This window comes from Aythya ferina (genome assembly GCF_964211825.1).
Source record: "Aythya ferina genome assembly, chromosome: 1".
Lineage (NCBI taxonomy): Eukaryota > Metazoa > Chordata > Aves > Anseriformes > Anatidae > Aythya > Aythya ferina.
The window spans coordinates 29,244,457-29,259,001 of NC_140296.1; the positions used below are offsets into that span (position 1 = coordinate 29,244,457).

General features: G+C 42.6%; 1 protein-coding gene across 1 annotated transcript; it reads right to left on the minus strand.

Moving 5' to 3' along the window:
• Nucleotides 1–3,951: 3,951 nt before the first annotated feature.
• CYSLTR2 (cysteinyl leukotriene receptor 2) lies at nt 3,952–13,345 on the minus strand. Its single transcript, XM_084512323.1, has 2 exons — nt 13,033–13,345; nt 3,952–6,870 (listed from the first exon to the last, which is right to left on the minus strand). The coding sequence occupies exon 2, from the start codon at nt 6,845–6,847 to the stop codon at nt 5,915–5,917; it is 933 nt and encodes a 310-aa protein (XP_084368449.1). The 5' UTR covers nt 6,848–6,870; nt 13,033–13,345; the 3' UTR covers nt 3,952–5,914.
• Between the last annotated feature and the right edge of the window lie 1,200 nt (nt 13,346–14,545).

Below are 14,545 nucleotides of genomic sequence, written 5' to 3' on the forward strand. Positions count from 1 at the left end.
CTGTGAGACTACAGCCTGCTATTTGAGCTGCAATGGCCCTGAAAAGTAAAGGGTAAAATGAGAGATCCTGAGACTGGAGAAGGTCTGCAGGTGTGCTTAATTTTCATTGTCTTTGAGTGTTGGCTTGAAGGCCCCATTCCTCTGAGGATGTTGCAATGTGCTCTCCTATGCCAGTCCCAAGTGGACCTGCCCATCTGCTCTCATGCTTTCCCATACTGCATAGCCCAACTAGCTCCATAGCCCAGCTAGCTCAAACATAAATCACTACTTAAGTGTAATCAGGAATTTGCAGCTGGAACAGAAAGGTCCACAAATATGGCCAGCCAGAGTGTGTGCTCCAAACCCGGGACCACAGGCTGCCCAAGTGAGTGTGCACCTGTGACAGGCTGGTGTAGCAGCACTGAGCTGTGTTCTCCACCCAACACCTCCACCTTCTGGAGGAGCTGCGTTTGCCTGTTCTGCTGCTATCAATTTTATATAGGGAATTCTCCATGTTTCCCATCAGTCCAAACCCAGTGCCATGCAGACTGGCTAGGTTCAACGTCTTCAACAGCAAAGTTCAGTGAGATTCAAAATGAAGAAGAGAAAAAGAAAAAAAAAAAAAAAAAAGAAAAAAGAAAAAAGGAGGAAAAAAGAAAAAGAAGAAAGAAAAAAAAATCAATGAGATAGTACTGTTTTTAGAGCATGTTCATATTTCTGACTTGGGTTTAAATCTTGTCTTCTAGTGGTGAGGGACCACCAGAAGAGACAACTCCAACTGGAGTAATAAAGGCCTTCAGAAGATGTATGATGACTCTTGGGCTGGATCATTTTTCCCATTCTCTCTGGGTTTGTCCTTGTAGCTGCCAAGAAAAAAAAAAAAAAAAAAAAAAAAGCTAATACACAGCATGTAAGCAGTATCTCAGCAATGAGCAAAGCACCCTTAAAATATATATTTTTTTCCCAAAACTCTGGCAAGGGACTAGTTGCAAAGAGAAACTGAGCACAAGCAAGGCTTTCTCTGCTGTGGAGGGCTTGTTGAGCTAAGCCTCAGCAGGGCCTGGAGCCAGCCTGCCAGGGATGGCCAGGCTCCCTGCTTCCACATGCTTTGTACCAGAAGCATTTCATGACCAGGCCATAACCACATCAGAAGGCTGATGAATGAGACGGCAGTGGTTTTCATGGGCAGGGCTCAGCCCCACCTTCGTGGGCTTTGTTTATCAACTTCTATATGCCAACATTTGAAACAAAGCCCTCAAAAACAGATATGGAGACTTGCGGTGGGAGGTCAACAGAAATTACTTCCAGCGCAGAAAGCTGGCAATAAGGTAAAAAAAAAAAACATCTGCACCAAGTGCAGATCCCCACCCCGGGGGATTTCCTTTACAAACACTGTGTACACCATGAAACATAGCTCCACTGTGAGTGAACTTTCCCCAGTTCACATGCCATGGCTGCTCAGAGGAAGGCATAACACCAGCAAACATATTTGCTCCATGTCTGGAAATTGGGACACCCAACCCGACGAGTCAATCTGCCCACTACCAGCCCCAGCATTCGAGGCCTACATAAGGTGATACAGGTGGTAGACACTAAAGTGCAGAGCTTTATTTCTCAGCTTCAGAAATGAAGGCTCTAATTTTGCTCATGTGAGCAGGAATGTGACTTGAACGACCAGGCTTTGGCCCCAGCCTTAGGCAGCTTTGTGCTTTCAGCTGTAAAATCAAAGGGAGGGGAAGTGGTGGTGGAAATCAGGCCAGATTTTCTGAAAGGCCAAAAGGGAATCTGGGACAAAGGAAGCTGTTTAATTCCTTTGGCTTCCTTAAGCTTTTGACCAGTGGATAAACAAATGTAACTACATAACATCAGCTGCATGCAATTAAATTTATTGCTTATATTTGCAGATGTCTAGAAAGATTCCTGTATATACACGGCTAAGTGTTGTGAGAGATAGGGGATTACAGAGCTACATGGGGACAGTCATGTTGTGTGTCAGGTCATGGTCAGTGCCGTCCAGAAAGCTGCAGCACCTTGAAAGATACTGGGCTCTCTCAGGGAATTTGAGTTTGCAATTCTAACACAGCCTTTGAAAGAGGCTGTCATTTGAGCTGGCTCAGATACCATGCAGGAAATAAAAATATCAGTACACAACTGGACTAATATGAAGTAACATCTGACTCTTCCTGACTGTGACTAAACTTGGCTGTTTTGGATGGAACTTATTTCTGCTCCTGTCAGCTGGAGGGGTGGCAGGTCATTTCTCTCTTGACCATCCCAAAGGACCAAGAGAAGTAGCAGCACCTCAAAGACAGGGGAAAAAGTCTGACATCTGGTCTGCTGCCAACAGACAATGTGCTGTTACAGCACAGAGGAATATGAAGCTTGGAAGGGGATGCTGAGAAGCAAAGTGTGTACCTCTTTCTGCAGACACTCTTAGCTCAAGCAAAATATGAGCCTGGGTAACAGTATATATGTTGCGGAGGGCAGAGGATATATCATGAAAATGAAAACTATGTGAGATAATGCATTGCTTGTAATAATACATTACATATATTTATATAAAAAGCAGCATTATGTATGTTAAATATACTGAATATGACACAATAAATACATATTCCATTTATTTTTATATATTATTATACTATCCATAATTTGTAATGTTTATGATATAATTTAGACTACTATATATAGTACATTGGTTATAATAAAGTTCTCCAGCCCATACTAGAAACAAACCAAACCAAACCAAACAACAACAACAAAAAAAAACAGGTTGCTCAACAATTTTCTTCCAATTCACACCAATCTTCCCTGAAAGACTTTTGTTCACCATTGGCTAGTTGAAGAGTAATATTTATCCCAAACATTGTTTTTTTTTCTTCTGATTTGTGACACTTCCATTATTTTTTTTTATGCATGCAGAAAGATCTTTTATAAAATGGCAAGGAGCAGAATTATCCTTTGGGAGGTCATAGGGTCACATTTGGAAAACAGAAGAGGCAGGATGCAGAGGTATGTCTGTAGTCCACGACAACATGATGCTCCCCTATGCACTGTGACACTGCTCCAAGTATTTCCTTGTGCTCAGGGTCAAGTGGTTCAGGATGTAGGAGGATTTACATTAGAAAATCTCTTTATCCCTGGTGTAGCTTTGGACTGAAAAATTGCCTTTGTCTAGAAATACCAGGGCTTCCATGAATGACAGGAAAACATGTATATGAAGCTAACACATTTATAATTGTTTAGGGGTACCAGTCACTTAAAGACTTCTATTTATATACTTATGTCTCTTTCAAGCTCAAAAATTTACCATTGGTTTAACTTTTCAGGCACATAGCTATTTATAGATTTTTGTCTCCTGGAAAATTAAGGAACTGTGCCAAAATACTTTGTAAGGGTAGGTGGTCCCTTGAGGAACCCAGAGGCATTACTAGGAATTTAACTGTCAGGAGCTTTATTTTTCATAATAAACATGGTGTGTGTTTTTGCTGTTTTTTTTTTTTTTTTTTCTTTTCTTTTTTTTTTTTTTTTTTGTGTGTGTGTGTGTGTGTGTTTTTTTTTCTTTTTTTTCTTTTTTTCTTTTACTACATGGTCTGTTCAGTGAGCAGAAACATACAAGGGTACCGAATAGAGGAATGGCTGTAAAGTGATGTGAGTGTGGCATGTTATGCAAGTATTTCTAAAGTTGTGCTTCAGGATCTCTAACAAGGATGATCTTCAATCCTTTTGCAAGTAAATAGTATTAAGTATAGTATAGAATTTGTTAATATATCCACACCCCAGGTTTTGACTCATGTTGCCAACTATTTCTTTGGTGAAGATGACAACAGGATGCTCTTACACCTCTGAAGACATTTCTGTCTTGTGAAATGTTAGCCCACTTACACGAACTCGATCTCCGTGTCTTCATCTTTCTCCCCCTGCACTCCAAAGAGACTCCTTGTTAGCTGTGCAATCAATACAAAACATAACTTCAGCACCCAGTAAATCTAGTTTATTGAAACATGGTTTTGACACAAGTGAGATATATCTATCTTTTAGATGCAAAACTATTCACTAATAAGGTGCATTTGGATAGACACAGACACAAACACATTGGTGAGATTAGGCTGAAGATAACCATCTCTAGTTATTTTCCATTCCCTTGTAGCATTTAAGGCGTACAGTATCTTGCCAGAGAGTCCAAGATTGTCACTTGTCCCTGCTCAGGGTTACTCCTGACAGGGGAAAAACACAAAAAAAGAGGCTGCCCTCTTTCCTTCTAATTATTTGCCCACTATCTTTTTGCACAGGCTACCATCTTGATCCCACTGGCATTGCAGACCTTGTGTATTACTCTTTATTCCTTCAACAGCATGGGACCCAGCACTGCAGGAGTTCATATGGCTTCATTAGGTCAGCTCCAAGATGTGCCACTGGACCCATAAGCCAATCTGAGCTATTAAAATAAGGATTTGGAAAACGAACATTGGTGAAAACTTCATGATAAAACTTTGTGCTTACGTCAAAGGCAGCATAAAATGACTAAAACAGATTGACTCTTTAATTGAACATAACCCTTAGATAGCCAAGAAAAACAAGATTTTCTTAAAGCTATGTCAAGTACTTTTCCACCTGACCAGCAATGACATGTTTTCTGCAAATTTTAGACAGAGCTGAAAATAGCTAGTTGCAGTTATTTTTGCTTGGGAGTAATAATGTTCAGTTTACCAAGAACTTTCTCCAACAAGGTTTAGAGCATTGAGAAAGCACTTTCACTGGCAGAAACCTTCCTTTGGGAGGATTTCACAGGAAGAGAAGGCTTTCAGCCTTGTCTGCAAGTTTTCATGAGACAGTTGCTTTCCTGGGAAACATGACAAGCCATTACAAACCTTTTTGTTGTTGTTGTTGTTTTAATTATTATTTTAAAAATGAGGTACAATTAAAAATAAATCTCAATGCAGTCAGAGTTTGGACCCTGTTTTCACTTAATTGCAACTGGTCTGATTAAAAGGAAATGTGCTAGAAATTGTTCACGGACTTAAAAATGCAGACAGCCATTTCATGAGATTTCCCAAAGTGCGCATAGGAGTAACTCGTCATTGCCTAAATAATTTTAGTTTGCTTCTGGATCCCTACATGGGGATGAGCTGCCAAACCTGCAGCCCTCCAGCTCCATGCCAGCCCATGTCTTGCCCTCACTGCCAATAGTCATAATTCATAGCATCCCAGTACCCACACTGTTTGCTGGAAACCGTAATCTCACTTGATAATCAGTGAAATGTTAAACAAAATACCTCAGTGGCCAGCTCAGAGAGGAAAATTTGGAAGTGGTAATGCCTGCTAAACAGGCTGTGCCAGCACTGGGTCCCATTTGGTTCTTTGCCTTATTTACAAAGTCAGCTTCAGCAGAAAGTATTAGTGATACTTTACATTTCTAGTATGTGTAAACCTTTGGCCAGTGTTTGTAAAGAGACCTTGCAGGGGAGTGTAAAGCTGTTGGGTGACACAGCACCTGAGACAGGCACCTCTACACACGCAGGGAAATGGAGAGCAAAGAGACACTAAGATACTCAGGTGAGTGTGTTCCCTTTAAATCACTGGTTGGATATAATGAAATTAAATAAATGGACTCTAGTAGCAAGGCACATTCCTTTCCTTCCCTTGTCATGGGGAAAGTGGACACTAGATCTGCATCTACAGCGCTCAACAGACGTGGACGAGGGATCATGCCCAGGCACCTAACCTCTGACCAGACACACCGCAGAGCTCCTGCCTTGGTTTTGGCCAACCCCGTGAGGTCTTTCCCAGACACATGTGGTCCAGAGAGGCCTGGCATGGAGCAGCGTGGCTACAGGGTGGCCAGCGTCATGCAGCCTCTTTCATTTAATAGCATGGACTCAGTCTAGATGCTCCAGCAGGAATGTGCGTGTGTGATTTTGCAGTTCTGCCCCAGCTACCTGCGGTATAAACTTCTGATTCTCGCTTTGAAATTTTCAGCAGCAAAGTAGTAGAGCACAGGGTCGAGGCAGCTGTTCATGGCAGCAAGGCAGAGCGTGACCACCAGTGCTTTGTGCACGGACAGGTTGTTCTGGTTCCAGCTGCCAAGCATCAGGTGGACTGTCCGCAGTACGTGGTAGGGCAGGAAACACAGGAGGAAGAGGATGAGAGTGATGATGATGGTTGACAGTGCCTTCTTGTGAGAGACCGTCCTCCTGCGCTGAGGAGTCCTGGACTTGAGCAGTGCCCTGATAGCAAAGACATAGCAGATGATAATCGTGCAAAAGGGCAGGGTGAAGCCCACAACGAGGACAACGCTGTTCAGCATGAGGAGAATATCTCTGCTTTCAGGGTGGAGGTCCAAGCATTTCTCTTGTTTATCGTACCCAGCGATTTTTTTGCAAAACAGAGGGCTGGAGGCTGCCAGAACAAAGACCCATATCATTGCGCAGGTTATCTTGGCATACTTCATGTTGGTTACTTTCCAGCGCTTGAACGGGTAGACAATGGCAGTGAAACGAACCACGCTGAGCACGGTGAGAAAGTAAATGCTGCAATACATGTTCACGTACAAGGCGTAAGTCATAATCCTGCAGGCAATATCGCCAAATATCCAATGCGATCCCAGCAGGTAATAGGAGGCCCGAAAGGGCAAAGTGCTCACAAACATGAGATCTGAAACAGCCAGGTTCTGCATGTAAATGTTTACCGAGGTCTTCCTCTGGGAAGGCTGGAAGAAAACGTATATGGAGAGGCTATTTCCGACAGTACCCAGGAAGAAGATAAAGAGGTACATGACCGGATAAAAGGCTTGCTTGAAGGCATCAATGGTACTGTTGAATGAGCTGTTATCTGAGTTGTTGTATAGCACCATCTCGGAAATATTCATAGTCCGGAGTAGTCTCTATCTTCCTGCCAAAGTAGAAAGAAGTGGAGTGAGTGCAGGGTTGCAGCTCTGCAGGGAGTTCAGTGCTGGGGTGGTTTCACAGGGCAGAAGTTACAAAATTCAGTGGAAAATAAAGGTTCCTTAATGAGTAATCACTTGTGATGCTCCTGTAAATGATCTCAAGATATAAAGCACCAAGTAAGCTCTAAATGGTTTCAGTATTACAGCATCTGTTTGTTATCTCAAACTATGAAAATGCTGGCTCTTAAAGGTGAATGTTATGCCCACATCTGATGGCAAATCCCTGATCTTCTCTATCTCTATGCAAAATAACCCAATTTACCACCAGCCATTTTGTAGCACGGAGGTTTTGGGTCTCCAGTTACCTCCCAAGGAAACATCAAAAGAGAAATCACTGTCCGCTGGTAAGTTTGTGCTTCAAATTAGGACAAAAAGTCAAAATTTGTCTAGTTCCAATTTGACAATAATTTGTCATATTTTTCTGTTATGTTATCTGCTGTTGAAAGTGTGTCACTGGGCTTTCCAATGAATAGCAATACCAAGGGCATGTTGACATACTTCGATATGTGTCAATTACGGATGTTTCGACCTGAAACACTGAGTAAATGTTGTACTAGTCATGCACGGTTCCTTTTTTAACTCCCTCCTCCTTATTTCTTCTTTCCTCTAATTGGTTTCCAAGGTCTCTTTTTTTGTGGGGCCTTTGCTTCATTTACTGCTTTTTCAACCTTTTTTTGTGCTCATTTCCTCTAAATCAGACACTCATCTATGCACACTTCCAGGACTGCCTGCATTAGCAGTCCTAATGAAAATGGCCTGCAAAAAAGCAGGCTGTGTTCATAGAGAGTGACATTTTCCCCCTCCATGAGGCTGTATTTCAATCAAATCAAAATCTCTGATCACTAAACCACTCTAAATAATATATATTTCTCATTAGAGGCTATTTCCTTGCTAAACTCCTCATTTCTCTCAGCAAACCTGCAGCTAGGAGTATTTGAAAATGAAGTCTCTAGCCTTGTTTCTTGTTTAACAGTGGGACAGCAATCTCCTCTCGGCATCTACCAGCACATCCCAGAAATGAAGCTCTGGAATTTTGTATCCTAAAAAAGAGAATTACATGAGATTTCCAACTGCATGAAGAAGGACGTTTTAATTTGCTCCAGAGGGAGTGATAATGGGCTGATGGCACATGATTGTGGGTTGCATTTTAATTCGGACTTCACAGGCTTCATGCTTTTAAATGAAATTACTTGCACTCTTGGAATGTCCCTAGGGGGAAGAGTGGGCTCTAGACTTGGGAGCCCTTGTCTGCCACTTGCCCACTAGAGTACTGGCAATGCTGCTGTGAATGGGAGGTGATTTGGGAACCCTTAGCCTTTTCCCATGGTGTGGGAGCCTGTGCTATATTGAGGGCAGCCCACGACATCTCCAGGGCTGTGTCTGGATCCCTTAATATAGCAACCAGATATGCCCTAGCAGTCACCTTTTATTGGCTCCACTGTGAGATGGAGCATGGGAAATGGGACCTCTCCAGCCTGGGCTCCTGTGGAGCAGGGCTTACCCACGCCGTGGCGAGATGGGACGGTGGCAGCTCAGGGAATGAGGACATTGACTCACAGTGAATTTGTGTCCATCCCTGGAGTGCCTGCAATCGTCCCTTCAGAAAACAAAGGCAATACCTAGGAAGGTCAGGAGCACTGAAGACTGGAACTGGGCAAACTGAATATTAGTGCCCAGCAAAGCTTCTGGAAACAAGTGCTCCTAGAGGAAATCTCATCTGAGAGCCTCTTCCACAGCGGAAGGGATAGACAAGGTACAGTCCCTATCAAATCTTTCGCAGTCTGAGGAGTTTTGAATGATTTTGGTTCTCTGTACAAGTTACTTACTGACACCAAAGTTTTCTGTGTGGGATCAGGAACCAGCTTTTATCCTAATGGAAGCTGGTCCCATCTTGCAGGGAAACATTGCATCCCTAGGTACTGCAAAGGGAAGAGACCTTTTGATTGTACTTTACTATGACTCAAGCATCTGTGCCTTTAGAAACCTCAAAACACAACAGAATATCTGTCAGTGAAGAAACCTGCCACTCGTAGAAGCATCCCTGTTGTGTGGGCCACCAGGCCCTTCTGTGAGATAAAAGAGTAGAATGAGGAAGAACTTGGAGTACGGTCAAATTCAAAGCCCTGCTCAGCACCACGAGTAATGAAAGTCCTGTTGATGAAAAGCCCTTGGGTACCTCTGCTCTGGGGAAATCACTATGGGCACCACAGGCACAGAGCCTGAGTCATCACTGGTCAAGCTCTTCAGGTGAGGTTATCCATCTAACAACTACCATTACAGCTATTTTGTGCTCCTTACCTCTCCTGCCATCTGAAGACTTTCAAGAAACCAGATCTGTATGTGTAATTGAGGAAACTCAGCATCCTTGCACCTGGCAAGAGAGCCAGTACTCAGACCCCTCTCTAAATTACACAAGTAAAACCTTAAGGTGTTACAGGCTGCCTATGAGCAAAAGACTGGGGACCGGTAACCTGAAATGTGTTAACCACCATGGTGCCTGCCCTCTGCAAAGGGCCAGGAATGACCCTTGCAATTTTCATATGCAGATGATCCTATTAATTGTGTTTTAACACACAGATCAGTGTCAAACAGAAGATGTGCGGTGAAAGATGTATTCCACGCAGGACTATCTCAAGCAACCACAGAGGAGAAGGAGAAAATTTTAATTCCCTCCTTGAAGCCAAGAGCCATTCACCAGTCAGCTAAGGCCAGGAGATGCCTCCTTGGTACACAGAAAGAATGACATGTCTAAGAAAAGGCAACAAACTTTTTCACTGAGAGCATCCAGACTGTCTCCTGGGTCAGGAACAAACAGCAGGGGTTTCAGGTAAGAGACTATAGGGTCCCCAAAAAGACTTCCAAAGGGAGATTGATGGTACAATCTAACATCCTTCTGAATGAAAAAAAGAGGGAGAGAAAAGGACAGTCTGCAATGGGAGTCTTTCTTCAGTGGTGCTGGAAGAATTATATGATTGAAACTCCCTGGGGGGAATTTTTTTCTATATGCGATTTTCTACCAAGAAGAAGGAGCTGATGCACATCCCAAAGCTCTACCTTGGCAGGAAAGGGAGCACATCCACGGATCAAGGAAAAGGAACTCTTTTCTGAAGTAACTGCTGTATATGTAGATTAGATGTTGAGTTTGGAAAGTCTTATTTTTTTAATTTCTTCTCCTCCAAGGAGTCTTCTAGAAACATTTACAGCTTGATTATTATGGATATCATAAAGGAATATTGACCTTTTATTATAAATTATATACATAATAAATTATATATTCATTATTAATTAAAATGCTGCCTTTTATTTTAGCCTGGCTTGAGTGTGATTTAAGATTATGTGGCAATAAGAAAGTGAATCTAACAGACTCAAGAAAAATATGGATACACAAACCAGGTGGGGAATTGATAGAGCAAAAGAAGGAGGAGACTAATCTTGACTGAAGGAGATACTAAACTAATAAAAGAGTCCCAAAACTATCAGATTTTAAGCTGGGGATGCAGGTAGCAGTCTGCACAGACTTGGAGTGTTTCAGCTCATGGGTGACACAGTGGAGAGGAAAGATCTGGGATGTAAGGAAATGAGGGATCTTTGCGGATAAAGGCAAGCTGTACAGAAAGGACAGGCTGCTCCGTACCCTGAGTGGAGCCAGTGTGCTGGCACTGCAGACTGAAAGGTTTGCAGAGGAGTAATTGATTAGAAGCAACAGGAGAGCTGACGGGCATGGGAGAGAGCAAGTGGGCTGGACTGACAAGAGCTGCAAGAGCAGTGCTGCTGACATCCAGCATGCTGCTGAAAAGGCCAGGAGGGAAAAAGCAAATAAAATAAAATAAAATAAAATAATCTGTAAAGCACAGCTGCAATAACAGCAATAACCAGGGAAGGCAAATCCAACTGCCCATAAAGGCTGGTGCGTGCTATATTGAGGGAATAAGAAAAAGCAAACCTTACATGTAATTCTGCCCCAAAGCTCAAAGCCTGGGAGCTGGAAGGTTTGGCATGAAACAGCAGCCCTGGTGCAACAGGCACCTCAGAGACCTGCTGGGGAGAGGATAATCAACGGGAGCCTATGTTGCCATGCTACCAGCTTTATGGTAATGATAGTGTAGGATGTACAGGTGGAGGAGTGGCACTGTGCAGGAAGGACTGTGTAACTAGCAATAGCATAAAAATATTATTGCTACAGAGAAGCACTACAAAGTCCTTGTGGGCAGACATCCCATCCTATGATAATAAAAATATAGTACTAGGACCACACTGCCAAGCTCCTCATCACAATGATGACAGTCATCAGAAAATGTTAAGCGAGATTAGAAAAGCTGAAAGCAGGAAGTATTAGCAGGGGATTTCAGATGCCTTTGTACAGATGTGATGCTGCATCAGAATAAGATACAGAGAGGGTATCTGTATGCAACAAATGCCCAGTTCCTAGGATAATTAGTCCCACAATCCACAATACAAGATGTTATTCTGCATTTGATCTTTAGTGCTGCATGGGTCCTAGTTAAAGCAGTTTTGGATGGAGGGAGCCCTGTACTAGCAATCACAGTAGAGCCTGGTTCAGCAGTGTACTGGGACAGGGGAGCAGTCCAGAACCAAGAATTCGACAGATGAAGGGGGGCATTTTATACTTGTATATGCATATTTATGCGTTTACAGAGTTGGATTTGTCAAAGCTTTTGACAAAGCTCTGCACCAAATTTTTCTAAGTTGCCAGTATGTTCTCCGATGGACTGGAAGCTGGCTAAAGGGTAAGAAGCAAAGTGTAGGGCTTAACAAATCTGCAATGCGGTCCTATAGAGTTCAGTAGTCAGACCAGACTTGTGGAGGATTTTAAGAGTGAGGACTAAAAAATCTGGGTCTCTTCAGCACATACAGGAGGACACAGCCAAGGTCTGCAGACTTGAGGAGGTGGAGGATAGTATGGATGAATGCAACATTATTCACAGGGTCCCACAGAATTACTGGGACTTGGGGTGCTCAGCAGGGCTGTTAGGAGCCTGCTTTCAAGCAGAGAGAAGAGGGTGTTCCTCCATGCAGCAAGGAGCAGGCAGCACTGGCAGCCTGGGCTCTCCCCAGTTCTAGTGGGAGGCTGCACCATGAGCAGACAGACAAGTCAGCCAGCATCTCAGCTGACAGTGGAAACAGTTTCTGTGGTTGCCCGGACAGAAGGACACGCTCCTTTGGGGAGATGTGATTGAGGGGACCACTGCTAAACGTATAAATGTGGAACTGAACTGAAAAAGACCAAGTAAAAGCTCAAAATCTGCTGCTTTGAGATCTACTACTGAGATCTCCATAATGCAGAGAACTACCAAAGAACATATTTTCAGTCAGATGTTCTGCATATGCAATGATGAATAAGGATTTCAGACTATTCATTCAAAAAATATATTTTTGCAATGCTAAGAGGTATATAGACCTGGTTGTATTACAGGCAAAAAAAGTGCTCTGTGAATCTATCACAGTATCCCTTTGTCTGCAGAAGACCCCAGACACCGTAGTCTCATCATATTCATTATCTGAATACATGTAGGAAGGCAGTTGTGGTATTGCCGCTATATATAGAAGCAACAGAAGTTCTAATATTTCTTAAAGTCATGTTGGCTTTCTTTCTAGTATTCACGTTGTGTTTCAGGAGCAGCATTACCAAGAATAAACATAACAGAATGTAATATTTGGAATTAACACTGAATTCAATTTGCCAAAACATGCGGCGTTTTATTAACCTTTCTACATGCAAGATTCTGACCTCTAGCTCTTTTTATTTTAAAAGCTGGCCATAAATTAAATATATATGTGTCATTTAGTTAAAAAAAAACAAAACAAAACAAAACAAAAAGACAAGACTTAATTAATCAGATCCACTACTTGACTGCTATCTTCCATCTGGAAACAGTCCTAGTTACACAATTATACTTTTCCTTGTTTCTGCCAAAGAAAATCCAGAAGCCCTGTGTTATCATAGAGAAATTTAGTTAACAAGCACAGCTACTAACAAATTCAAAGTTTACTGCAAGTGAGACAAAGGTCGTGTTTTAGTAGTTTGTATTTTAGTTATTGCAACCCTTTTTATCTACATCAGAAAAAGCAGACAAATCTTGTCTTACCTCAGCTCGTGTGCCTTCTGGTGTGCTCAGAATTTCCTTCTTCTGCTTGCTGTTGTTAACAACTTTCAGTTTTGTTAGTGGAAAGGAAAAAAAAAAAACTTAAAGCAAAATTGAAATGCTATTTATGTAGAAGCCACAGAAGGGCAATGGGTAGTAGGAAAGGGAAGTAAATCCTGATGAACGGACCTTATGGTTTCTTAAGAGAGAAATGTTCTCAGCTCAAGGAGTGGTGCTAGCAATCACATGGCAATGTTTCATATCTTTCACCCAATGGAAGAGGCCCTGCAGCTTACGTGGTATCTGGAAGCTCTCTGGATTTCTGTATTTGTCCCACTCTTAAATATATGCGCTTTTGGGAAATCAGGATTGCTTGAAGTATTGGAAGATGTTCCTGTATATGTTTCACATGGATGATTATAAGAGTAGTTCTTGGAATTATGGAGAGGCCATATACCCACTTTATCTCTCAGGCTTCTTATGCAGAAAGGTCACAATGAGCAAAACCATAAGCAGGCATCTAAGAGTTCATGAGAAATCAATTCAGCTCACAGTCTAAAGACAAGTTTATGGAGAAGAGGGACTAATTTTCCCTGAATGTAGATAAGAACTGAATACATCACTATTTTAGGCCATGAACAAGAGACTGGAGTGAATGACTTGCTGTCCCTTAACATTTCACCGCTTCTCGGTGGAGCTACAGTAACTGCACAGTTGGATGCTCCTGGACAACTGCAATGCTGAAATGGGGTACTTTAAAACCAAGCTTGTTAATTCTTTGTAGCTGCTTGTTTATTCCTCTTCTGTGCCATCAACACACACAGGTAGGCCAGACACACCTCTGGGTGCTGTGTTTTATTTCATAAACATCAGGAAATGCAATCAGGAATTCACACAGAGCTGCTTACCACAGCTCAGCAGGTGTGGAGTTTCCCAACAAACCGTCTCACTACCTACATCTATAGTCATTTACATCCCAAATTGCTTTAGGTACTCCCATTTGTAATCTTTCCTCCATTGGCCACTTGCATCTGATTCTCATTTATCACAAGGATTCTTCACTCTGGCTGTACACATGGATTTTGGAACAGGTGAAATAGGCTTCTGGGTGTGCTCCCTATGTGGGGTCATAGTGGGCAGAGTGCAGTGGCTGTGAGGATCAGTGCCACTAAAACTCACAAATCCCGGGGAGGAGGTACATATAGCTTTCAAGTGGCTCTGTGGGCTTCTTTTAGCATGGACCTGAAGGAGGACATGAAAAAACAGCATACCAAGGAACTAGGCTAACATCTTCAGTCTCTGGGGTGAGCTCAACATCCATGAGTGGTGGCTTTGAACATTTGCCTGTATTTGCATTGACACTGCAAAGTAAGTTTTAAAAGGCCCCTGGTAGAAGTCAACGGCAAGTGAACTTTCAGGGTGTGGTGGTTGAATTAGGACCTCCACTTAGAGTGATCCACTCTAAGTTAGGGCCTATCTTAGACCTTGCCAACTCTTGTGGCACCAAGGATTGTGG

Coding starts and splice junctions, on each gene's coding strand:
- CYSLTR2 (XM_084512323.1), bottom strand. CDS start 6,847: ATGAATATTTCCGAGATGGTGCTATACAACAACTCAGATAACAGCTCA.